The 27,129-nt window shown below is 44.1% G+C and overlaps 1 protein-coding gene across 1 annotated transcript; it reads right to left on the bottom strand.

Annotated features, from left to right (window-relative positions):
* Positions 1-405: 405 nt before the first annotated feature.
* KCNG4 (potassium voltage-gated channel modifier subfamily G member 4) lies at positions 406-15,372 on the bottom strand. Its single transcript, XM_054269452.1, has 3 exons — positions 15,315-15,372; positions 13,705-14,504; positions 406-1,269 (listed from the first exon to the last, which is right to left on the bottom strand). Exons 2-3 carry the CDS (start codon positions 14,452-14,454, stop codon positions 484-486), a joined length of 1,536 nt encoding a protein of 511 aa, XP_054125427.1. The 5' UTR covers positions 14,455-14,504; positions 15,315-15,372; the 3' UTR covers positions 406-483.
* Positions 15,373-27,129: the final 11,757 nt, after the last annotated feature.

Below are 27,129 nucleotides of genomic sequence, written 5' to 3'. Positions count from 1 at the left end.
CCTGTGCAGATATATTTGATGTGGTTCCAGGCTCAGTTCCCTGTGTAGATGTATTTCATGGGATCTCCAGGCCCAGGTCCCTGTGTAGATGTGTTTGATGGGGGTGTCCAGGCCCAGGTCCCTGTGTAGATGTATTTGATAGTATCTCCAGGCTCAGGTCCCTGTGTAGATGTGTTTGATATGGTCTCCAGGCTCAGTTCCCCATGTAGATGTGTTTGATGGGGGAGGCCTGGCCCAGATCACTATGTAGATGTATTTAATGGGATCTCCAAGCCCAGGTAGGTCCCTGTGCAGATGTATTTGACGTGGTTTCAGGCTCACAGGCTCAGTTCCCTGTGCAGATATATTTGATGTGGTTCCAGGCTCAGTTCCCTGTGTAGATGTATTTGATGGGGGACACCAGGCCCAGTTCCCTGTGTAGATGTGTTTGAGGGGGACACCAGGCCCAGTTCCCTATAGAGGTGTTTGATATGGTCTCCAGGCTCAGTTCCCTGTGTAGATGTACTTGATGGGGGAGGCCTGTCCCTCCAGGATCAGGCTGTCTGTCTCATTGAAGGTGTCACTTTCCCCAGCGCGGTTGGCGCTCTTGGCTCGGCTCAGCCGCGACTGCAGCCGCTCGTGCTCCTTGCGCAGCTCGGAGTAGGAGTGGGAGAAGGTGTGGAATATCGAGGTGGCGGGGAAGGACATGATGAGGATCCCGCTGAGGATGCTGCTCAGAGCCACCATCTGGCCCGGCACGCTCCGCGGCACCATGTCCCCGTAGCCCACGGTGGTCATGGAGATGATGGCCCACCAGTAGGAGGCAGGGATGCTGGTGAATTCCAGCACCCTGCCCGACTCGTTCTCAGCCAGGTACACCAGGGGGGAGAAGAGGGTGACGGCCACGCACAGGAAGAGCAGCAGCAGCCCGAACTCCCGCGTGCACTTGCGCACGGTGAGGCCCAGGGTCTGCAGGCCCAGCGAGTGGCGGGCAAGGCGCATGACGTACAGGATCCTCAAGGCACGTAAAACCCGTAGCACCAGGCCCACCTTCTCCAGGTACGTGTTGCTGCTCGGCCTGTCCTCCTCCTCGCTGGAGTCGTCCTCGGAGAAGATGAGGGAGGCGTAGTAAGGGGAAATGGCCAAGAAGTCGATGATGTTCAGGGGTCCTTTGAAGAACTGACACTTGCTCCTGGCCTGGATGAAGCGGAGGCAGAACTCCAGGGAGAACCAGGCCACGCAGATGGTCTCGATGACGAAGATGTAATAGCACTTCTGGGAACACTCACCCTGCCACAAAACAGAGAGGGAAATAAACAAAAGAACAGTCTGTGAGCCAGCATCCAAAAACGCTGAGGGAGAGGCAATATGGATCTGCCTGAGTCACTGGCAGCAGAGATAAACAAAACCAGCTCACAGGTAGTGTGGCAGCTGTCCTTCAGTTCCACAGAGAATACTGAGCACACAAAATAGCTGAACAAACAGCTCATTTGCCTCATTGGTCATGGTCAGGTCTCATTGGTCAGGTAGGCCATGAGGTCTACCTGCTTCATTTTACCCTGTTGCTTCTTCCAACTACTAGAATGAAACCCATCTATGTATAAAGTCCTGGCATGCAGGCTGTAAGTTCTGAATGTCACAGACAGGTAGAAAAAATTATAAAAGAAAGGCCTCATAAAATCAGGCATGCCTATTAAATTAATAGCTGGCCTGTCACTTCTAAATGCAGCTAAGAACTTTGCAAGTTCTTATGTGAAAACATCTTGAAAATGAGAGTTCTTTAACACAACAATCTATTTCTAGGGTGAAAAACAAGTGCACCTGTATAAACAATAAGATATGTCCCATGAGAATCAGTGAAGAAAATATGTAAACAATTCAAGAAGAAAGAGATTTGATGGACAAGGAAAATACCTTTTACTAACCAATACAGTAATTGACAAGAAAGTTATCAACAAATTAAAGTTGCCCACAAGGTCTGTAAAAACTGTACAAAATGAGTTGTGTGAATGAAATATTGGCTTTTCCCACATGAAGAAAATGGAATCACGGCAGACTTTTTACAACACTCAATATTTCCCACTTTCTGCTGCACTTGGGAGTAACAAGTCTTTTTGTGTTACAAAATTGGCCAGCAGAGGTTCCCCCTCAGGAGTGAGTTTTACCCTGCCCAACCCTCAGAACAATTTAGCTCTGTAGCAGCATTTGGGGATTTCTCCTTTCTGCACAGTAAGCTGCTGAGTTCATATTTTACCCCTAAAATGAAACACCACAGAAGTTTCATCAGCCCTGCCAGGGCTCTGCATGCAGGGTCAGGCTGTGGCTCCATTTGCAGTCAGGGCTGGAGCACGCTGATGTTTGCAGAGCTGCTGACTGGGCTTGATGAGATTGCCTGCAATCAGCAGTTGTGTTGTGCACTGCTCACTCTCTCTGAGCCCTGAATTATTTGTACAAAGCAGCCTGGACTCTGCACAAACCTGCCTCTGGTCACCCCAGTGATGGGCCTCTGAATTATTCATTGCTCCCATCAAGATTTATTTAATTTTTTGTTAGCTGGGCTGAATTTCCAGTACATCTGTTATTTATTTGCCTTTAGACATTTGCAGGTGACATTGCTCTCAGATCATCATGGGGTTTTCCCTATTCCTTCCTTAGGAAATACAAGAAATTTTATTTAACCTGGTTAAAACTTGCTGGTTTGTTAAACCTGGAAAGTTTAACCATTAAGATGTAGGCTTTTGAACTGAGCATGAAATTTCAAGGTGTAGCAATGTAGAGACTGTTTGGGAGATTTTTAATTCTTGCCACCCTCAGTAACTTCAGTATTCCCTATGGAAATTTATATTTACTTACAGAAGGCAATTTATGCTGTCAGCATAATGAGAACATGCTCATTGCCTTCACATAGGGAGATGGATTTCATCCCAAGAGTTTGCATGTGAACGTTTTATATATTAGGAACATTTGTATATATTATGGAGTGCACCTGACTTGATTTATATAGAATATCCCTCTCTAATGTCAGTCACTTCAAACATTCTTCATCCTTTTGAATACCCTGGTCAAAAGCAGCAAATATTGAAATAAGAGGGGGTAGGGAAGGAAATATCAAGCACCAAAGCCAATTTCTGTTTCTCCCAGTAGTTTTGAGGATTTTTACAGCTCAGTGTTTTATGTTGCTCTCAGAACTGTTATCCAAAGAACAGGCAGAACACACTGACTTCAGAGTTCTGTTCTCACCAAAATACTGATGCTCCTGTGTCAGGGGGAGATTTCAAATTTTTTTTGCCACCACATTCTCATTAGTTACTTTCAGTATGGCCCAAATATTCTGATCCATGAAAGCCATATACCTAAATGGCAGATAAAGAAATCTCTGTGCCACAACAACTTCTGCACAATTCCTCTTTCTGAACAAACCAGTCACATTTGGATATTCTAGTGCTCAACACCTGCCACCACAAACCACAACAAACTCCCTCCCTTGACCTCACCATTAACTAGAGAATTCTGGGGTTTTATTTCCAGATCTTTGAGTGAAATTTTAACTGAGCTCCTTCTCCTCCTGCTGCAGTTTTGCTCATGGTGGAGTGGGAGCTCTAAAAGCTCCAAGCTGGGGTGATGCTGACTGTGAGCAAGAGGGGAAGATGAGGTTTTATTTAGAACTGACCACAGCATATTTTGGGAGGGCTTTTTCAACCAAACCATCTGACATCAATCTCTGCTCATCCTGTCTCCGACTTTGATGGGAGAGCAGTTATGACAGGCCCAGCAGTGAGTATGTAACTCTTTATACTTTATTCATCCTGCAGATTTACTTTTCAACAATGCAAGAATTTATCAGGATTTATGGAACTTGCCTGCAGCAGAAATTCTACAACTTGTGATATAAATGTAATAAAATGAGTGCCTGGTATTGATCTTCTGTATGAAATGAGCATTTGGCTCTGCAATGAATGAAACAATATTTTGTGTGTAAAAAGATATATATTGAGTCTGCTGCCTGAAATATTGAGTGGTTTCTTAGATTTATAAACTACCTCAAAGAAGCAAAGGAGTTGTTTCAAACTCCTCTACCACCAGAGATAGTAAAAAAATTCAAGCTTCCTTTTGATTATCCCCCTCTGGTGTATAAGAGACTGGCTTATTTTCCACGTTCTCTTATGTGCTGGAGTTTATGGTGTTACAGTGAGATTGCTCATTTTAGGATATTTCTGTTAAACTCTCTTTAAACAGGAAAAAAAAGAAGGTAGGTTCATAATAAAAGAGAAGAAGAGCAGTACTGAGTGCAGTTAACCCAGTTCCCTCAACAGCCAGAGGAAAAAAGTGCCCAGGGGAACCCTCCTGGTTTCTGATTTCCACTCACAGAATCCCAGAATGGTTTGGGTAGAAGGGACCTTAAATCCATTTAAAACCCTTAAACCAGGTTGCTCCAAGCCCTGTCCAGCCTGGCCTTGGATACTTCCAGGGATGGAGCAGCAAAAAAGCAATTTATTCACTAATTGTGAATTCCAGCTAAATGTGCTTGAGATATGTGCCACTCACAAGATAAAAAGAGATAAATTTCCCAGCCTCTTAGTTTGCCAGGAAACATTAATTAAAGTGTAATGACATCAAGGATAACAAACAGAATCAGATCCCAGGGTTATGCAGCAGTAGCCTAACTTACAACAGGTATAAATCTCATCTAGTGAAAATAATATCTTTACATGCATCAATAATTTCAGTTATGCCCAGGGAGACTGAAGCAGAATTTCCCCTGCAGAATATATCTCTCATCTATCCATGCTGGTTTCCAGATGCTGCTCATTGTTTTTATGTAGACAAGGAAAAACTTGATTATTACTGAATAACTGTAAGACACCACCAAGGAACTCCTCTTGTTCCTTCAAGAGGATCATTTTGTGTCTCACCTTTTTGCTCTCTTAAGACAATTGACAATTAAAATATGCTTTGGAAAACTGGTTCTGAATCATTACCTGATCTACCAATGAGTTTCCTGCTGCCAGAGATTTACCCCAATACCTTTTGCAGTGGGTATTTACCCTTTATTCCCTCTTAATCTGAAGTACAATCAGGAAAAAATCCTGTTATTCCCATTATGCTGGGAGAGCAGTGCTGCAGCTGTGTGAGGATAAAAATTGGATAGGTACCAACTTTCTGCCCTGGGTGTGATTGACTCTAAGTGGAAGTTTATTGGCAGCAGTCTGGGCCCATTTTCTGTGCTGTGTAATTTGGGATTTCCCACAATCTATAAACAGGTCTAGGAGGTAAAACAAGCAAAACTACAGGATTTCCTGTGATCTCCTTCCTGTGCTTGCCAGGGAGCTCTGCTCAGGGTGGTGCCAGATTCCAAGTGTTTCTTGTGTCAAATGATCTATTCCCAAGTTAAATAGCAAATGATCTATTGTGTCAAATGATCTATTCCCAGGTTAAATAGCAAATAATCATTGTGTCAAATGATCTATTCCCAGGTTAAATAGCAAATGATCTATTGTGTCAAGTGATCTATTCCCAAGTTAAATTGTAAATGATCTGTTGTGTCAAATGATCTATTCCCAGGTTAAATGGCAAATAATCTATTGTGTCAAATGATCTATTCCCAGGTTAGATCCCAAGCAAATGATCTGTTGTGTCAAATTATCTATTCCCAGGTTAAATAGCAAAAGATCTATTGTGTCAAATGATCTATTGTGTCAAGTGATCTATTCCCAGGTTAAACAGCAAAAGTTTCTCCGATGTTTGTGGAGCACTTTGGTAATAAGCACAGCTCGATCAGTATCTGGATTATTTCAGAATCATGCCATTTTTCCAGAGCTTTGGAGTGGAAATCAATGTGTACCTCAGCACAAGGTGTATGTGCTGCTTACACAGCACACTGGTGAGAAAGGAATCTCATGTTATTTATGAAGCCAAGCTGACTAAAGTCCTTGAACCCAGCTAGAAGTCACAACAGAACCCCTGTATGCAAACACTGTTATTCCCAGGGCATGTTTGTGGGAAGCAGCTGGCTCATCATCATCATCAAACAAATGAGCAAGGGCTGAAAGGATCGGAGCCTGCTCCTAGCAGGGATTGCTCCTGAGGAAAGGCTGCCCTGAGCTCAGTGACCCACACCCAATGGAGCCAGAACCAGGCAGGGAAGGAGCTCAGAGAGCACCTGCTCCATCCTATTGAGTCCTAGAGGAGTTCCCTGAGCACAGGACCTGCACCTTCTCACCCCTCTGCAGTGGAAGGACAGACAGAATGTCACCGTTCACACCAGGAGCACACCTGGCTCCGTGGCTGATGCAAGGTCATGGTTCACATCTGCTAAATTTATCCTGGCAGGGGCAGGTTTTGTTTGGCACAGCCAAGCTGCTGCTCAGATCCTTCCTGTGATGCACACACTGCTCTGTGGACAGAGGCCACCAGAGAGGCAGCAGATGGGATCAGCCTGTCCTGCAGCTCCTGCCCTGCCTTCTGCCAGCCTGTGCTGTCCAGCACTTATCCCAGCAGGACTGCTCTTCCTGCAGCCTGGCCCTTTGGCCAAAACCAGCCAGCCCTCTAGGTCCAGGATTTCAAAGTAAAACCAGCAGGAATTTTCCTCTCTAAGCCCAAGGTTGAATTTTCCTCTCTAAGCCCAAGGCTGACATTTCCAGCCCTTTGCACTTCTCACACCTGGGCAGTTCATCCTGCTCTAGAGCTTCTCCCTCTGTGTGAAAAACACAAACTAATGGGATGGTGTGAAAACAAGCTTTGGTTCTTCCCACAGAGCCAAGGCAGTGGGATACAGGGGAGGCTGAAGTCTAGAGAAGGGTTGGGAAGGAGCAGAAACAGCGCAAGAGTTGGGTGTAGGGAGCTGAGCTCCCCAGCTGGCTCCAAGCTTTTCTTACCACGTTGGCAGCAGGAAATGAACAGATACAGGGCAGAAATCCTTTCTGGCTGTGAAGTGCTGCCTTGGTTAGGAAATGTGGTGCCAGCCTGGGCCCCCTGCATACCTGAGCTCTGGGATGCAGCTGCAGTGCTGCAGGTAGTGCTGAATCACTGCGGCCGCATTGACGCTGTTATTTGAATAATTAAACCACGCTCTGCTGAATCAAATCATGGGGAGGGAGAGCTTGAAAACCCCGTGTTATGGATCACATCAGCTCTTGGATTTATGGTTTCAGCCTGATGCAATAAAATGAGAAGGTTACAGCCTGCTGAGAAAGACTCTAACCTGATTTAGGGAATGATGAGCTTGTTAAAGCAGTGCTGTGTATTCTGAGAACACAGTGAGTTCCCACTTGTTCTACTTGAGGGGAAAGAAGCCAGGACTTAGGAAAACAATTACTACAACTACAGCATTTGAGGAAACTGAACTAATATTGATATTGTATTAATGTGGACATTAGAAAGAACAGAGAATTAATGCTCTGTGTCCAACAAATAATTATCCCCTCTGGGGCAGAAGTGTACCTAAAATAAATTGTTAAAATTAACTTTTAAACTTTAGTCTGCAGACACTGTTAGAGTCAATCTGAAGAATCTGGTTTTGATTTAAACCAGTTGGTGACTCTAAAGTGTTGGTGTTAGCAGAAAGACGTGAAAGAGTAAATCTTTCTTGTTTCTCTAGTAAGGAATCTAACAGATTTGTAACCGTGCAGAGCAGTATAGTCAAAATGACAAGGAATTTATCTGGACTGGGAAGGATAGCAAAAACCTGACAGTTTTGCTGCTGGTCAAAGCACTTTGCCTGTTACTTTCTTTCTTTCTTTTCTCACTGCATTGCAAATTCTTCAGAGAAGAAATTCCTTTTTATTGTAACTCTGGAGCACAGGGGGTTCCAAAGGTGGTTAAATCTGTTTTAAAGGGAGATACTGGTGCTAATGAGAGGTGCTGACACTGTAGGAAGGAACTTGGGGGATAAATTAGTTTCAAACAGAGTTTTACAGAGATGGAAAGGCAGAACCCATCTTCCCAAAGAAAGCATTTATTAATTTATTCATTTATTAAACCCTCACCTGTGCTGAACCCCTTGAGGAGAGCCAGGTGAGGGGAGTGAACAGGCTTTTGTAATAATTACAGTCCTGAAAGCAGCAGGAGGGGGAAGAAATCCTGGCTCCCAGTGAGGGCCTCGTGCTGGCACACTGCACGGCTGTTGGTGCAGTGCCCAGTGCAGAACAGCTGGAACAGCTGGAACAGCTGGAACAGCTGGGGGTCCCCAGGATGGCGTGCAAAGCTCAGAGCCTCAGCACTGCTGGGACACAGCCAAGAGGGGATGAAGATAAGGCAAACAAATAATGCCTAATTGTGCTTCCTGAACGCTGGGCACTGGCTTTGGAAAGGCAGGCAGGATCCATTCCCTCCCTGGAGGGCCAGAGTTTGTGCAGACACTGATTTTGTGGGGCAGGGAGGGTGAGATGGGCACAGATGGGCAGCAGTGAGCTGAACACCCTCTGTGCTCTTTGGGCTGTGCAGAGCAGGGTTTCAGTGGGATGAGCTTCATCAGAGCTGTACAGAACAGACCCACTGCTGAATTGGGCAGTTCTGGGTGTGGGTGCCTGAGAAATGATCACTGATTATGTGGAACTCTGAAATCAGGGTCTTAACATGATGGTGAAATTTCCATCTCAAAGCTCCCGGTGTTTCTGGCCTCAAAAAAAGGCAGATCTCATAAAGCAGTAATTCATAAATATATATCATAAAGCAATAATTCCTAAATATATATCATAACGCAATAATTCATAAATATATATATCATAAAACCATAATTCATAAATATATATCAAAGTCCCAAGCTTGAATATTCTGATTTCTGTTGTTTAATGGTTTCTTATTTAACCTTTCTTCAATCATTATTAATTTAGCTAATTCAGTCCCTGAAGCACATAAATATCTGGGTTTCACTCTGCTGAGCACATCCAGACCAGGAGGTTTTGGTGCTCCAGTGGAGCACATTTTCCTACTTTCCTTGCTAATCAAAATGGTCAGAAAAAAAATCAGAATTGCACTGGATGCTTGGACAATTTAAGAGAGAGATTGTCTGCAGAAAGTGACCTGATAAGCACCCAGAATAAAGTGCTTGAGCAGATGCAATAAAGCCAAAGCCCATCCAGCTTTATTTTGTTCCAAGTAATTTCAAGTCATATGTAAATAGCAGTATATTTATAGATAGGCATGTACATATATGCCTTTATAGTCTTACACTTTAAATGAGCATTACATTTTCTTTCTCTTCATAGTAAGGTGAATAAATTGGGTTTTTCCCTCATAAAGTAAAATTATTCCATTTTAAAGAAAACCTGTTTCTTGGCAGTTTCCCCCAGTGTGCAAGCCAAACATTCTTTAGCATCATACAGAAAACTTCAGCAACATCAAGCATTAAAAAACTAATCAGAGCCTCCAGAGTAATGGTGTAGAATATAAAAAATAATTTTAAAGTGGTTCTATTTGTTAAGTACTGGCTTCTCCTCATCTGTTCTCTTTTCTGGATTCTAAGTGCAACCAGAGACAAGAAACTTATTCTCTTAAAAGGAGCTTGATTTTCACATAATCAAATGATCCCAGGAAAAGAAGATTTTAAAAAATGAGTTTTCTGTGTTTCAGGATAAAACCTTCACATGCAGCAACGGTGGTTGTAAATTATGATGATTTTGTTTCATTAGGTCCTATAAAATACCTAAAGCAATTCCAAGCTTCTCAAGGTCAGTTAAGAGCAAACACAAGAATTAGTAGAAACAGGGTCAGGGAATGGAAATATCTGGGGGTTTCCTCCCCCCTGACCTTAATTTGCTGCTTTCCTGAAGGACAGACCTTGCTGGAGCCTTTCTGCTGAGTCATTTCTCCAGGGGATGCCAATTTTAGGGACTCATTAAATGAAACATCTTATCCCAAGGAAAGTCCCAAGAGTATTTCGAAGTGCTCTCCCTCTGCAGTGGTTTTGTCCCAGAGTTTTCTGGTGTAATGATGGTTTTATCCCTTTGGGTTGGATGTGCGAGTAGTGGCTGTTTCAGTGATCCTGATTGTAACTCTTATGTGGGACTGGGACTTTTGGGGGGCTTTGATGGTACTTCTGTCCTGTCTCCAGTGACATGATCTGAATTTCTTCATTTGAGGGTAACACTGGTGAATTTTGTCACTTCAGCTTTCCTACCCTGTGTTCTTGGTCTCCAGCTCAGATTTGCAGTTCTCTTGGGCTGCCTGTTCAGATCAATAACAGATTTTCTCACCTTTAAATATGCCTTTTTTTCCTATCTCTACATGCCTTGATTACTGCACATTGATGATATTAAATCTGCTTTTTACCAAAGACAGTTTGGTAAAAACTGTTTGGTAAAAACAGCTCCATAAAGAACTGATGCAAATATCATGGACAAGGATATATTTCCACTGGAAAATGTGATAATTCTGTTGTTTCATTCCTAACTAACATAACCTTGTTCCTGATGATTCCTCTCTCCTTAGCCTCACAAATAATGAAACCTTTTGTACGTTTATTTCATGGTCAGACTCAAATTTGATCTCACCAGAGCTGTTCCTTTGCTACTCCACATTTTTGCTGAACTTTTTGCTCACTCTTCACCTGGGACTGTTCTCTCTGGGTTGGCATTCCCATCATGTCCATATATAATATAAATTTACAGAAATGTTGGCACAAATCTGGGTGGTTTTTTCAATGAGGAGGTTCCTAAGTGTAATTTGGCACATTCTGGGGTATGTCAGTGATAACAACTCCTCCTTTATTTCTCTGTCAGCTGCAGGCCCGACCCCAGGCTCCCCCTGCCATCCATCCCCTCTGCTGCCCCCGGCGCTGGCTCCTTCCCTCCCCTCTGGTTGCCAGGGTGACTGGGTTTCCCTGATGCAGATGCTCTCTCCTGGCTCCCTGCCATCCCTCTCGCGGAGACAGAGCCGAGTTTTCACTTTCCCGAGCACGCTGAGGACTCCTGGCTGCTCTTCTGCCTGCTCTGTCCTCCCTTCTGAGCAGACCTGGCTCAGCAGCTGCTGCCAGGACCAGGGATCTGCTGTGCCTGCAGGGTGGGATCAGCAGCCTCTGAGCCAAGTGAGTCAAGTGGAAGTCACCTTGCATTATTTCTTTATTTTTCCTTTTTTTTTTTTTCTCCCTTTTGTTTTTTTTATTCTGATCCATCTTGAGCTGGAGTCCAGCCACTTTTCACTCTCTTAATGTGGCTGTGGTGAGGAGGAACAGGACCCTAGAGTGGTACACATGCAGCAGAGGTAAAGCCTTTTTTGTCTGTTTTTCAGAATGGTTAATACGGATAAATTCAATTTCCAGCGTTAGTGACATTGGGAAATGGATCCTTGCAGTAATTTTAAGGATATTTAGCTCAGAGCTTTTGCCAAGCTTTAACTCAGAACTGACTAAACCTCACAATAATCTTTGCATTCAGGTGTGGAATTTCAGGTTGTTCAGAAACTTTGTGAAGGAATTTGACTGTTTTCTGTCACTGAGCAAACAGATATGGAATCATCTTTGTGTTCAGCCCTAAAAGCAAAAATTCCAGGTCCTGCATGCTTGTTTCAGGTTGCTGGTAAATGTGGCCCCATTTTGGAATCACTCTCTGAGGTCTGCTCTGAGTTACAAATCAACAGAGAGCTGATTTTGCTAAGTATGACTCAGCTGCAGCCAAGAACTCCTAATTTTAGTCAATTAACTTCATGGAGCTATTTGTCCAGCTCTAGTTAAAATGCTCTTTTGAGATGTCAGAAAGGAAATCTTATTTGTTGCAAGCTAAGAATTTAGGGATGGAAATGTAGGGATGCCAAATCTGCTTGCTAGTGGTTCAGATTTTCTGCGTTTCCACAAGGCATGAGTATTTTTTCTCATATATTCCCCCATTTTTCCTGTGGCAGAACATCACATAATTCATAGAAAGGGACTTTCAATACTCTGTATTGTGGGGCACAATAACAAAGTGCATTGGGCTGGTGCTGTAAGTGTAAATTATGGAATATTTCCAAACATTTGGACAAATGTGGTCCTTTCCTCAAGTTCATCCTTCATCCTCTCCCCTGCACTTCCAACAATCCATCTTTTGAGCTTGTTTTAATGCAGTTTGCTTGTTTTTAAAGTGCTGATATGCATGCAAATCTCCATGTAGTAATATCATCCTTGTTTTATAGGAAATCCAGGAGCAGCAGCTTCACTGCAGCTCCCAGACACACTTATAACCCTCAGCATGCTTTTCTTTCTAACTTAGCAATTTATTTTTTAAAACACACAACCCCTTACATCTAGCAGAGCTCTGCTCATGTGCTGGGTCCTTTACATGGGATTTATTTATCAAAGCTTTTCCTGCAGTGGTTGGGAAATGAAGATAAAAAGGCACTTCCTTTAACAAAGTTAGTAGGAAGCACTTGCTGGAGCAGAGTTTGTAATGTTTGTACATGGAGCTGGAAGAAGGATGTTCTATATTTAAAGTACTTCCTTGGAAGAAGCATTGGAACAGTGTTAACAGCTTTTTGCTGTGAAAACAATTTTTCCTTTTTTCAGCCAAAATGTAATAGAATAGCTGGGGAAGGCTGCAAGAGCACCAGGCTTATTCCTGGCAGGCTGGAGCCTTCCTTAGCAAATGAAAACTAATATTCAAGGGGTTAAAAAGGAACAGGACATTATCTTAAATTTCACCCTCCTGTGCAGTCCTCAGTTTTATCCAAATACATCAAATATCAGGATGTATTTTAACCATGACAAGGCTGCTTTGACCAGTAAAATAGATGCAGATTTTTGTCTTGTGCACACCAAGCTGTGCTGTAAATGTAAAAATGACTTTATTCATCAATATGTGACACTCTGAGGAGTGTCTTGTCTTACAGCAGGGATTGGGGCAGGGGGTTCATTTGACACAGATTTCCTCAGCACTTTTGGAAGGGCAATTTGCAAATGAAGTGCAGGATTCATTACAGAGATTAGTCAAGGTTATTTGATGAATTTCGACGTTACCACATCTGAAATAACTTTGGATTCTTACTTTTCCTCTGGTCTATTATTACAAAAATAAATCTTTTAAATACTGAAATATTTACAGTAATGTTATAGAGAAGATCCTTCATGTGTGATACAGGCTTGATTGATTTGCCCTGAATTAATGTGGATGAGTTTTTTGAGAAGGGTTTAAGTGCAGTTTGCAGTTCAGATAGTGCTTGGTATTGCTCCTACAATATGTACATATATATGGGGCAAACACAGAATTCTCTTAGCATGGAATTATGATTTTTTGGAGGCACAGCTTTTATGTATCAGTATGTGCAAAAATACTTCATCTGCCTCTCATCCTTCAATCTTTATGCAACTACTGAAATGTAACATATAAAAATTAATGAATATTTCTCCCTCTTTAAGCATCTGACAGTTTTATCACAAGGGAAGACACCCAGCTGTTTTAAAAGTAAAGATGTCAGAGGAAAATATTTCTGTAGCTGATGTGTCCAAAGGAGAGATTGCCTGTAAATAGAGGGTGAAGCATCTTGAAAACTCCATGATGTCAGTTTGAGAGTCAGTGCTAACAACTTAATCTTACCCTGGCAGCTGCTTCTCAAGAAGGAAAAAACCACCCTATACTGGAAAGCTGAAATATCTGCTCTGTCCAAAAGCTTTCTTGTATTCTAGCTAAAAATCAGTATAATATTTGTTCCCATTATTCTTAATATGATATCACTTGAACATGATGGAACTAATTTGAGCCACAGCTGGGTTTTCTGTCCCAGTTCTGTGGTTAGAGCAGTTAAGAAGAACTGACTTACCCTGTCTTCTTCAGCTCTCAAGTCTGGCATTGTGCTCACGCAAAGGCTGACAGCTGTGGTGGCCACAAAGAGGATGGAGAGACAAGCAAAGACTTTGCCTGGCAGTCCTGACTGGGGATTTTCCACCATATCTCTGAGCCTGTTCATGAACTGCCCAAACCTGGTTTTCTCATCCAAGACACACGAAGCCTCCTTGCTCCTCCGGAGCTCCTCTTCTTTGCGGATCTCGGCCAGCTCCTGCAGCTTCTGGAAGAGTTTCCGAAAGCAGCAGTTCTCCAGGTTGGATTCCTCAATGCCCCAGTACCTGAGCTCCTCCTGGAAAGACAAGGCACACATGTCTCTCAAGAGCATCAGCTTCCCTGCTGCGAGGAAGCTGACAATCATCCCGAAAGCGTTGGGGTTCCTGTCAAAGAAGAACTCGTGGGTGTCCTCATCGTAATCGTCACACAGCTGGATGATTTCTTCATAGCTGCTGCAAAGCTTCAGTTTGCTCAGTCTGGTCAGGGGAAACTCGTCCAAAGTACTCCAAGGCAGCAGGTACTTGATGCCCCCAACGTTGATCATGATCTCTGTCTTCAGGTCGACTGCAGACACTTGGTCAGGGTGGTGAATCCTCCTGGCTCTCTGGTAATGGACCCCCTTGACAGAAGGGGTTTCCACGCAGATGGGAAACAAGTGGCTCAAGGAATTGCAGGAGTTGTAGCTAATGTTGCTATAGTCTTGGTCACTGCCTCTGGAGAGAATAGGCATCTCTAAGAGTTCTCACCGGGACATCCAGAGCGGCATCAGAGCGGGGGGATCTGTCAGCCGGAGGGCACGGGGAGGAGGAGAAAACATAGCAGGGGTTACTGCCAGAGGAAAGGTGTCTCCAGCCACTTTCCTCAATCGGGAAATCAATGAGAGCCTGTTTGGTAAGTAAAAGTCACCTCTGTGCCTCTCCCTGAAGCCTGCAGCCCGTGAATGAGCTTTGCTTTGCTGCCTCATTGGTTGTCCGGCAACACGGAGCGCAGCTCCAGCCTCATTCATAATTATCACCGAGCCTCGGGAGCTGCAAATCCGAACGGGAACACCTCGGGCTCCTCTGCGAGCAGGTCTGGGCACCGTTACATCCTTATTTTATCCTTATTTTCTGGTCGTTGTCGCTTCGCTTTCTTATTTCTATAAACCCCTAACCACGGGCTAACTCAACTAAGCTGCTTAATAGTTATTAGCGACAGAGTGGGCAATTACCTGCCATCAGCTGGATGTGAAGTTCTAATTGCTTTAACGGGACTGCTCACACGGTGATTCCTCTGCTTTCGCTGCACTCCCGTTCTGCCTCTCGGGGGGATTGCAAGGATTAAAAATGCCTTAAATTCTGTCTAAACAATGACTGTTCTGATTAACCCGACCTCGTGCCAAATTGCTGAGAAGTTAGAGGGGAATCTTTGCCCACCGCGGACAAAACTTTGTTATAGGCAGGCAGAAAGTGTTTTCTCAGCTCGGAGAATTTATCACTCCCCTCCTCCTTTTAGTGACAAACCCCTGGGTTTGCCTATAGTCCCTAGAGATTAAAAACCCATTTTTTACCCCAAGATAGCGAAGTGCAAACTGCAAGGAAAGTTTCTTACCGGCGGAGCAGGCGGGAGCGGGGCTGCCCCGCAGGTGATGCTCACCTGCCGCACCCGGCAGCGGCTCCCGGGGGCATCGTCCGGCTCTGCTCACATGGAAAATCCCCGGAGCCCTCCGGAGCTCTTCCCTCTTCCTCCTTCTCCTCTTTCCTGGAAGGGGAAAGCAGCCGTGCGTGTGGATGTAACATATGTTGTGCTAAGGGATCCTCCCGAAGGTGTCCTGAGCCGCAGATCCTCTCCTGGGCTGTGCTGGTGGAGGATGCTGAGGGAGAGCGGGTGGATGCTGCCCTCTCCCTGTCCCTCCTCTCCTCCCTGCCCTCTCCCTGTCCCTCCTCTCTTCCCCCGGGACTGTCGATGTGGTCCTGGAAGAGGAGGGGAGAGGGAAGGGGGAAGGGCTTAGCAATAATCTCTCCAGCATCCCTCCGTGTATCCAGCAGGCAGCAACTGGGGAAGAACATGGAGTACAAGTCTCCGGCTAATGAGGTTTGATAATCAGTAAATTCTGGCAAATCTACTTAATAAAACAATTTCAGTGTCTATTAACTCCTTCCATCATAGTCATGCTACAGTCGCTTGGGCTGGAGAAACCACTTCAGTTTTTCAGCAGCACTTTCCATGACCTGCATTCCTCTCAGAACTGGGGTTTGCTCTTTAATATCCCTGGATGGAAAGGGGAATTTGTGGGGTCCATGGATGCTGTGCCTCAGCATTCCTTTGGCTGTGAGGGAAATGCTTTCCTTCCATAAAAGAAAGGACCTCTGGCTTGTAAAGGTCTCTTTTCCAGATCTGCAGTGCTTTTCCAACAGCCAAGAACTTTTTCCTTTGCTCTTTACAATGACGGGAAATCAGACCTTATCATTAATCAAACCTTATCAAACCTTATCATTAATCCAACCTTATCAAACTTTATCATTAATCAAACCTTATCAAACCTTATCATGCTTTGCTCATGCATGGGCTTGCTGTAATGCTTTTGGGTTCTGCAGTTGGGATGGCACAGATTTCACACAAATTCTGTTTGCTTGGCCTCGTTCAGAGGGTCCAGGAAACCTGGGGTTGGGTTCTATGAACGGGTTCCCCCTGTGGGGCTCCCCAAAAAGCCTTGGCTCTGTCTGTAGCCAGCAGGCTCTGAGGTGAATCCTGTTTTCAGAGCAATGTGTGAATCTGTGGGGTTTAAACGCCACTCTGGGAGTGTGAAGGTCACCAGGAGAAGTGAGATGGGCACAAAGTGCAGGTGCAGGTCACCCCTGTGAGGAGTGAGGGGCTGCTGCAGCCCTGAGCTGCTGCTCCTCAGCTTTCTCAGCTCTGAGCAAGGCTGTGGCACAGCCTGGGACAGCACAGCCTTTGCTAATTGGGCTTTTGGGGCACATCTCTCCAGGCCCACGAGGTGCCCACAAGATTAACTTCTTATCAGGCCTCACCTCTGGGGTTTTCACTCAAAGCCTAATTATGCCATCCGCAGAGAAAGACCAGAGAGATGCCTGAAGGCTGCAGAGTTCTGGGAGCACAGCTCAGAATCACTTAAATCCTGCACCATTGTGCAGGACTCAGCTTGCTCTGCCCATCAGTCTTTCCTATGGATTATTTCTGTGAGGAAAAAGTAAACGCATTCTAATTAACTTTGGATGGATTGTTTCACAAAAGGATAAAACCAATTAGCGTTTCCTTCCTACCTTGTGAACCCCTTGCATGGTGTTGTTAAAGGTTATTTTTCTGAAGGCAGCTGACAAGAAGGTGAATAAATGCGAAGCAATGAGAAAATTCTGTGTGCAATTGAGTGATTTAAGTGCTACATTTATTTATCAAGAAATACATGTACTTTAATTTTAAGTTTTCTTTTCTAAGACTGGGTACTCTAATACTTGTTTTATTGGGACCTGCAGCTGTATCTGTAGCTAGATCAGGACCTTGTTGCTGGCTAGAATCATACAAATATCTGTCAGAGACAGAGAATGGATAGAAATATTTCTATTGAGATTGATTAATGAATGCACACAAAAGAAAAATACCTGATTTGGTGTCTGAGGAGCCCAGCTCTGAAGGACTCAAACATGCATCTCACCCCAGAGCTGTCCTGTCCATGTTTCTGCCCTCCTGGACCCTTCTGCCACATCTGTGGGAAATCTCAGCACTGATATCTCTCTGCAGGTGAGAAAGGCAAATTCCTGCCTCAGTTCTCACATCTGCTGATGTGTTTTTTCACTTTGTAAAAAAATTTTCACCACTTCTGCTGTAGTTTTCCTTTTTAATTCTCCATGCCCTTTTCAGTATGAAGTTGGTAATCCTTAATTTCTTCCTCTGTTCCCTGTTTCCCTCACAATTTCTGGAATTGCTCCCTCCGTGCTCTTTAGCCATCTGGTTATATCAGCTCCTTACACACCCTTTATGCCTTAAATGCAGTTTCCATATGCTTCACTGATTTGCTGGCATGGCTGACATTCCTCTCTCCTCCTTGTTTCCCTCCTTGGGTAGCTTTGCCCTTCTCCTGTGATTTGGTTTAGTCCTTTGTTGGAATCCTGGATGCTGAGAATTTTCAACTTTCTGTGCTGAAGGGCACAGACCCACAGGAAAATACTGAAAATATTTGACCTGAGACCATGGAGAGGGCTTCCAAAATTGATTGGTAGCACTGGGATTGTGGGTGTGGAGTTTGATTGGAAGTGTGTGATATCACAGGGTGGAAAACTTAGAGTTTGGGGTTTTAGAATAGAGTAATAGATATGGGAAAAGATGGAGGGTTTGGGATTTTAGGGTCTTAGGGTGGTGGCTGGTTGTTCCTCACCTTCTTCTCCTTGGGTTTGGGTGGTATTTTGTAATTGGACAGAAAAGTCCACATTGCAACTTTGAGTGATTAGTTATTGGGTTAAAAGTGAAAATAATTTAGACGTCATTTCTTAATTGGACAGTTTAGCCTTAAAAAAACCTTGTATAGGAAGATAGTTGGCCATTTTGTAGCTTGTTAGTGGAATGCTGTAGAACTCAGGACTAGTAATATAGATAAGAAATAATAAACACCTGAGTCTGAACACAAAATATCACCTGGAGAGCTTCAATCCCGAGGCAGAGGTAGAAAAAAGGAGCCAAGAGCTGGCAGCCCTTCGTCTCTCCCTGCTGCAGAGCAAGGACAGGGTGCTGCTGCTGAGGAAGGAGCAGGGGGAGCTGCTTGCCCAGCAGGCTGTGGCTGTGATGGCTCAGTGCAAACCCTGTCCCTGGGACAGGAGAACCTGGCAGAGCTGTCCTTTGAAAGCAGCAAATTTCCCCTGCAGGTTTCAGTAATTAAAGCCCTCACAGGACCTTTATTCAGGGATTGATAAGGGTTGATGCTGCAGGAGGTGGAAAGCTGGTGGCGTTCACTTGCTCACCTGTGATTTCACCTCTCCTGTTTTGCTCTCTGCAGCTGTGCCAACATCCTGTATGAAGAGCAGATAGAGACAGAAAACAGAGATTTCTTCTTTTCCACAGAGCCCATAATAAAACTGTAGGATTTATGGGCACATGCTGCTGCAGCGGCCAGAAGTGTAACGTATTTAGGAAAGAGCTGAGAAATTTCTGCAATGAAGGTTCCCCAGGCAGATCCAATGTCTGGCACAGAAAGTCAGCAACCCTCCTATTCCTGGGCACCAGGGAGATGTTTTAGCACTACCTGGATGCTTTTCCTGTTCTTGTTCCCCCAAAATTCTTGGTGGATGATGTACAGGGGGCTGCTGGTGTGACCTTGTGTTTGTGCTGAGACACCTGAGGGCATTCAGGGCTCTCTGAGCTTGGTGTTGCCCCTTTTGCAATATTTACCTGACAATATTTCCCTCTCAGAAGAGCCAAAAAGACCTGAATTATCTGTTTATACCCATATGGGCATGTATAGAATCTCCTGTATATAATGTCTGTATATAATGGGCAATCTCACTCAGAAATGCTCAGTGCTTCCAGCCTCCCAACCATTCTGCAGGGAGCAGCTTGTAATTTAATAAAAGCACTGTTGTCAATCCTCCTCCCTCCCCAAACAGGCTTTTTGTGATGCTTAAATATAATACCAAGATAATTGCTTTGCCTGGCATCTCTACTACAAGATGCATCTCAGGCTTTTAAAGTCAGGGGGAAAACAAAAGTGTAAATCAAAATAATTATTTAAGGAAATATGAATGCACTGGAAAAGAGGAGGGGAAAAAAAGAGGAAAAGAAATTAATTTTCAAAGTCTCCTCATTCATTGGCTTAGAAATCAGCATCTTCAGTGCTGCATCTTCAGTGGGTGCAATTTCAACACAAAATTATTTGATGCTGTTTCTTTTACTGATTGAGTGCACAGCCTGTTGTCTGTGAGCTCTGATTCTCCTTTAAGCCTCAGCCAAGTTATAGCCCTGGCCCTCCTCAGGTTCTTTTTGTTTGTGCCATGTGAATGCTGATGATAAATAAAACAATTTTTCAGTTATTTGGGAAAAAAACCAACAACAAATTACACGTGATTGAAAAGAGCATTTAAACACCCAAAAATTCATTTAAATGCTTCCATTGTGTTCACTGGTGGTTGGCACTTCTGGAATTAATTGGATTTAGATAGCCTTGTTACATTGAAATTCAGCCTCTTTTCAGATCCCTCTGCTACTCACTGGCCATAAAGAATAGCTTGGCCTCCTTTTCTCCATTTAATTATGACATTACACATTGCAAGGTAAACTTTAAGGATTGATGCCAACATTTTATTCAGTCCAGCAATGTTTGGTTCATGTTCCTGTTTATTCCCCCATAATTTGCCTTTATGAAGCAGTAGAAATCCCCTCTCTTGCCAAATGCCTCATTTGTATGAATAATTAAATTGACAGTAAAGCACTCGATCCACCTCTTCATTATTCAAGTCTTCCCAAGTTGCAGCATTATTGATTCCAGCAGAATAATGCTGCAATGGCCCAGGAGCATGTGCTAAATCAGGCTGTGAGTACCCAGGGTTTGGTTTATAAAATATTTTATAAAATATTGCTGGTTCATCCCTGTCTTTGGAAACCCCAGCCGTGATCCACAGTCCTGTTGTGCCACAAATTGTCTTGGAAGACTGAGACACATATCACTGGCAGTGTTTATTCCTTATTTCCTTCCTTGCCTCTGTAAAAGTTTCTTTTTTCTCAGATGAAAGCTGGAAGGGGTCACATCTGAATTACCATTGAAGCAAATGAACCATTTGGGACATTTCTTTGCTATGTAAATGTAAAATAATGTTCATGACATGTAACACATGCATTTCTGTGTGGTTTCTCTCCTCTCCATGCATGAAAACTGAACCTGAGCCAACTTTGCTGAAGTTTCCTGAACTTTTCTGTGCTTTTTTTCCTCTGGGCTGTCTAGAAAATTATGCCTTTTAAGAAACAGTGGCTGAGGAAAGGAATCCTAAAGGGATAATCATTCCTCCATGGACCCCAATGAATTTTGCATAAGGGATGAATCACTTAGGTCTAAAAGGGTTTAAGGAATTAAAATGTTGTGTGGCATGGGCAGAGGAAAAGCTGAGTGCCAGGCTTGGGGCTGAGTGGATGGATCAGGAGGGAATGCCCAGGTGCTGTGGGATCAGGATTTAGACAGAGACTGGAGAACAGGACCCAGAAAATCTGAAATCTCCTGATTCCAGCTCTGCTGAACAGTCTCATCCTGAGCTCCACACACAAACCTGGAGAAAAGGAGACTCAGGGGTGACCTTATCACTCTCTGCAGCTCCTGAAAGGTGCCTGTGCTCAGCTGGGTTTGATCTCTGTCTCCAGCAGCACTGACAGAACCAGAGCACACAACTTCAAGCTGTGCCAAGGGAAACATAGAGTGGATATTAAAAAAATTTTTTTACAGAAAGAGTGATAAAGTTCTGGAATGTTCTGCCCAGGGAGGCGGTGGAGTCCCCATCCCTGGGTGTGTTTAACAAAGCCTGGATGTGGCACTGGGTGCCAGGGTTGAGTTGAGGAGCTGGGGCTGGGTTGGACTCGGTGATCTTGAAGGTCTCTTCCAGCCTTGTGACTGAGTGAATTCTGTTTGAGAAAGGTTTTCTGCCATTCTGAGCACCTGGAGATCCAAACCAAAGGGCACATCTGTCTGAGCACATCAGGAAAAATGTCTGGTCAGCATTTTTGACCTCACTGAGAGCTCAGCAACCAAGTGGTTGGAAAGGGAGGCCTGGTGATAATCAGCAGGAGGCTGCTGCTGATAAATGAAGTTTTCCCTCCATTTTCTCTCTGTCTCTGCAGGCACATTTGGACTATGCATTTTAATGTTTCTCTCAGAGCTGGAAACGTCTTGACAACATAAACTGTGAGAAAAACTCCATAAATGCTTTTCTTACCAAGTGCTTTTTATTTCAGTTCCAGAGCATTTCTGAATCACACCATTTTCATGACTGATACCAAGGGACTCATTTCAGTGGTGCAGCTCTGGATCACTGAAATACCACAAATATCCAATACAGAGCACAGGATACAGCCACAGAGATAATAACTTCTCTTTCTGGTGACCCTCTAAACCTGATACTTGACTGCTTTGAGTGCCAAGATTGGGGTTTTTACCATTTTCGTGCATTTCTGCAGCCAGGAACAGCAGAGATGATTAAGACAGAAAAAGGTTTGATTCATAGAGAAGGTTTCTACACAGGGCCAGGTGACAGAGGGACTGTCCCTGTGCCACCATGAGTTAGAGAAAATTGCACCCGTTTCAGGATTTGAAGAGGAACATGGACAGAAAAAGGTGTTAATTTTCTAGGAAGAAAATCTGAAGAAGATTTTAACCAGATGTTGCAAGAGCTCTGTTATGGATGTGTCTGCCTAGCAGTGCTGTTGTTTTTTGGGCTCTGCCTGTACACACAGACACACACCTGACTCACAGTGCACACTGAAGTATCTGCCATTGGCTGGTGTAGAATTAAAAAGGAATATTGTGGTCACAATCCAGTTGCCATTGTAAAAATCTCTCTTTGTCATCCCAGCCATATCACTCAGTATCTCTGTGCCTCACTCTCCTAGCCATAAATCAAATAAATATAATTACTGTGGCCTTGTAAGAACTGTGATTGAAATACTGAGACATGACAACAGACTCCCATTCAGGGAGAAGGACAGGAGTATTAAAATTTGATCTTCAACCAATTCTGCTGGAGAAGACAGCTTTTTATCAGGTGGGTAAGTTACTAGAAAGACCGATTATTTAAAGTTATCTAGCTCAAGAATAAAACACAGAAGTGTTTTCGGCTTTCAAACAGAAAGAGAAATAGAGTTAAAATTCCATTAGCTACTGTGACAAACTGCCAGATTAAAACATGAATTGCTAAGCAGGTGAGGTGGGTTTGAATACTGAATGCTGTTGATTTTTTCCCCCACTCCTGTTATAATTTATTTCTCAAATCATTTAAAACTAGTGAAGGAAGGTCTGAGAATATAATTTTTTTTAGTTTTTACTGGTGAGATTGATTTCTTCCTCTTGTTTTTCTTAATACCGTACTTTTTAAATTACCATACAAATCCAGTTCTCCATTTATGATGCATTAAATGTAAGAAAAAAAAAAAATAATTCCAATTATGTTTCTTCCCAAGCCTTGAGACCTTGTGTTAAAAGCAATATGCATAAAACTCATTGTTGTGTATTTAGCACCACACTGTTCTTGAAAAGTACCCTTGAGCTCTTCTTAATAACTTGGCTGGTTCTCCTTGGGATCTGGATTTTAATCCATGAAATGTTAGCCTTGTTGAGGCTGAAATATAAAGATATTATCTGATCATGTAAGAAGTCTTAGAAGCAGGAGCTGTGCTTGCAGAGCAGTCCCTGCAGGGCTGGGAGAGCTGCCCAGGCTCTGCCCCTGGAGGGAGCTGCCCTTTCCCCTTGGAGAGGGAAGGAGAGAGATTTTCCCCCTTGGGAGAGTCCCTGGCTCTGCTTTGGGCATGAGTTTATGAGGCTGACACCGAACATCTTCTAAAATCCCAACACCCGGGGAGGAACCTGTTTAGGAAGGACATTGAGATGCTGGAGCATGTCCAGAGGAGGGAACAAGGCTGGAGAGGGGCTGGGAACACAAACCCTGTGAGGAATGTTTGAAGGAGCTGGGGGTGCTCAGCCTGGAGAAGAGGAGCCTTATGTCACAGACATATTTTATGAAAAATCCTTTCCTTAGGATTTTTCCTCCTGAGAAGCTGAGAGGCCTCAGAAACAAAATGCAAACATTGATTATCTGCTGCTGTGGAATGCAACAGGTGCATCTGGGATTGGTCTCATGTGGTTGTTTCTAATTAATGGCCAAACACAGCCCAGCTGGCTCAGACTTTCTGGTCAGTCACAAGATTTTATTATCATTCCATTTCTTTCCTTTCAAGCCTTCTGATGAAATCCTTTCTTTTATTCTTTTAGTATATCAGGAAGAAAATTTTCACTGAAAGAATAATAAAGTACTGGGATGCTCTTCCCAGGGAGGTGGTGGAATCACCATCTCTGGGTGTGTTTAAAAAAGCCTGGACATGGCACTGGGTGCTATAGTCTAGGTGAGGTGTTAGGGCACAGGTTGGACTCGATGATCTTAGAGGTCTCTTCCAACCTCATTATTCTGTGAATCTGTGATTGATTCTGTGATTCTGTGAACCAAGCCCTTCCCTCATCAGACCTCCAGCCCACCTGACAGCCCTGGGTCTTTGCAGCTTGGTGTTTCAAAAGTGAATTGGGAGCCCTTGGTTTGCCCATTCCTCCCCCCAAAGCCTTCCCCTGTCTGTTTGGAATTCCCACTCCCCATCTGGGGCCTGACCCTTCCCAGCACCCAGGGCTGCCAGCAGCAAAACCCTGCAGCCCTGCAAGCCCCAAAGGGTGGCTCAGGTTCCTGCCCTCCTGTCAATAATCCCGCTTTTCCCTGATCTCTGGCTGCTCCATCACCCTTTGGTGCAGAGGAGCTTTTGCACTGATTGAAGGCACTCCAGAGATGGTTTGGCACGAGGATGAGGAACTTTAGGCAGGTCTAAGTGCTCCTTGTGAGCTTCCCTGCCCAAAGCTGGCATTGCCTCCTGCGAAGTGATCATTCTGCTCTCTCCATCTGGATTCCCCACCTCCTCTTATCCCACAGAGTCATGAGGGCTTATCAGCTGTGGCTGCTAAAAGGGCAGGGAGGAAAAACAATCAGCAAATGTTTCATTCACCATAATCTAAAAATTGCCATCACACTGAGTCAGCAAAGGTGGGACTGGGCAAGGGATGGATCTGTGAGTCACGTTTATAACCCAGCTTTTGTTGTAAACACTGCAAAGATGCATTAATTAACAATAAAATCAAGGGAAATGCCTGGCAGGATAGACACAGAGAGATTAGAGAAGATGGAAGGCACTTGTAAACTCAGGCTGAACCTGGGGAAATTACTGTGTGTCCACTGTGGGGGATTAATCTAAAGCAAACCAGGCATGAAGTAGGAAGAGGGATGAATGCAATGAAAAGCAAGAGTCAGGAAAGCAGAAATGCTGGCTGGTTTTACAGCATGTTAGGCTAGCACACAGCAAAACATAAAGTGACTCCATTTGTTCAGTTTATCCACCAAACAAATCAAAAGGTTCTTGTGGAGATTTTTGCAAAGAAGATGCAATGGATCATGGATTAAATGGGAGTGCTGCTAAATTCTCACCTCCTGTGGCTTTGGATTTCTTTGTTTGAAAGAGATTTGCAGAATTTGAAATGAATGGGGCTGACAAAATCATTTAAAGACGTGTAAGTTTTGTCTTATGAAGAAAAGGTAAAAGAACTTAGAAGATTATGGGTGACACCACCCATCCACAGCTGTTGAGTGGCTGCTAGCATGAGGTGAAAGGAAATCCTCCTCTGAATATTTCAGGGAAGACCTAAAATTTCATCTGAATGCATTAAATAGCCAACAGAAAATGTCTTAAATAAAATGCCACATAGGCTCCTGAAGGGAAAGAAGTTTTTCCAGTGAAGTTGCTCTTCTCCCCCAAAATTTTATCCTCATCCAGGGCTGGTTTGGATGAGTATAAGCAGGAGAGGATGGAGTATGACAGGATGATTTTCCCCTTGGCTGGAGTGAGGACAAGACACTGCTGCAAACTAAAAGCAACACCCCCTGCTCCCTATTAAGCAGCACAAACAGCACTCAGAGCATTTCCACACACACTTCTCTCATTTAAGCTCTCTTACCTGGAGCTTAAATGACAGATCCTCCTGTTTCTGCAGTGCTTTCCTCCTAGCTCCTTTCAATAATTCATATTCATCTACACCTCATTCCTGGGCTCCTTTTCATTGCTCCTTTGATTAACCACAAGAGATGAAAGGTGCAGGAGATGCTGAGCTATGGCCATGGCTCCAAACACTCCTGGTGCTGAGGGAAATAACTTCATTACCACCTGCTTGCCTGGGAAATATCCAGGCAGTGCCTGACATGGAAATGTGTGACACCAAGAAAGGGAGAAAAGGATCTGCAGTATTCCCTCATGCATTCAGAGCAGAATTTTCACAGTCCATTTTAACCATTTTGCGTGGAAAAACACCATAAATGTGTCCTTTTATCGAAGCAAACAGAAATTATCATGTAATTTGTTTTTACCCTCAGCAGTGTTTAGGCATGGGCTGCAGAAACTCCAAGTCCTTGGGAGTTTTACATCAGTGCATACATTTTGTTAGCAGCCTGTGCCCAGAACAAATTCTGTCTCCAAGATGTCACTGTTTAGGACTTTCCTTTTTAGCAGAGATGTGGAAGGACTTCAGTAAATGGCAGCACTTGGCACGGCTCCATCTCACTGAACAGGGACTAATTTGAATTTTATTCATTCCAGGCTATTTCTTTCCACAGCAGAGAACAAGAAACTACTTAGAGGGTGATAGAGATCTCTCCCGTTGCTTGTCCTTCCCTTCTGGGTATTTAGCTGGCCAAAAGGGCCTGTCTTTCAACCCTAATGACCTCCAATAAATAACTGCACTCAATGGCCCTGCCCAGGCTTTGTGTGTGGGTGTCGATTTTCCTTCTGGTAATATTTAATCTGCTGGAGGGATTAGAAATAGGAAAAGATTTTGATTAGAATGAAATCACCCAAATTGCCCTAAGCTCCTAAAGTAATAGAGGCAGCAGAAGTGCCAGTGAGCTTTCCCTGATCCCATTCTTGGTGGAGTCCTTGAAGACAACTCTGGTTTCTCATGTCCTGGATGAGTCTCCACAACCCTCCTCATTCTGCTGGGGTTTGCTGGGACAATTTGGCAGTATTTCTGCAGCAATTGTGATGTTCAGAGGAACTTTCCCCAGCCTGTTTCCCCCCCAGGAGTCATCCCAATGTGTTGGACCATGGAGATGGAACCAAGAATTAAAATGCATTTTGTCTTTGTTGGGTGACAGCACTGAGTGCTCTTGTTTGTACTCTCCTCTTTCACTGCAAAACCTTGTGAAATCAGTGCAGGTGCTTCCTTCTCTCACCTGTGATTCCCCAGCAGGCAAAACCAGGGAGAGTGTTTGGGGTGATGTGACCTGCACACCACATTAGCAGAGGGCCCTCAGCCCACCCTGAACAATAACTGAGGAAAATTCACTTTGCTGCTTCACTCAGCACCCCCTGCTTGGCTCAGGGGCAGAGCTGCTGCTGGTCCTGAGGCTGCTGCTCTCCTCCAGCCCTGGGGAAGCACAAGAAGCAGCTAAACCATCAATTTCTGCCTTGTCAACAGAACTGATCAAAAGGTTCAGGCAGAGTTCAGTGAGGAGCTGAGGGACCCAAGGGCAAGGAGAGCACAGCTTGGGCTGTGAGTTCTTCATTACTGGTGACAGGAGAAGGAAAGGCTAAAGCTGATAAGAAAAATAAGAAGTGCTTTTATTACAAAACATTATTGTTT

Source organism: Melozone crissalis, unplaced genomic scaffold, assembly GCF_028551555.1.
Source record: "Melozone crissalis strain CALT ecotype California unplaced genomic scaffold, PUWL_Pcris_2 ptg000007l_1, whole genome shotgun sequence".
Lineage (NCBI taxonomy): Eukaryota > Metazoa > Chordata > Aves > Passeriformes > Passerellidae > Melozone > Melozone crissalis.
The sequence above is the reverse complement of the archived record's forward strand: the minus strand, read 5'-3'. Positions and strand labels throughout refer to the sequence as shown.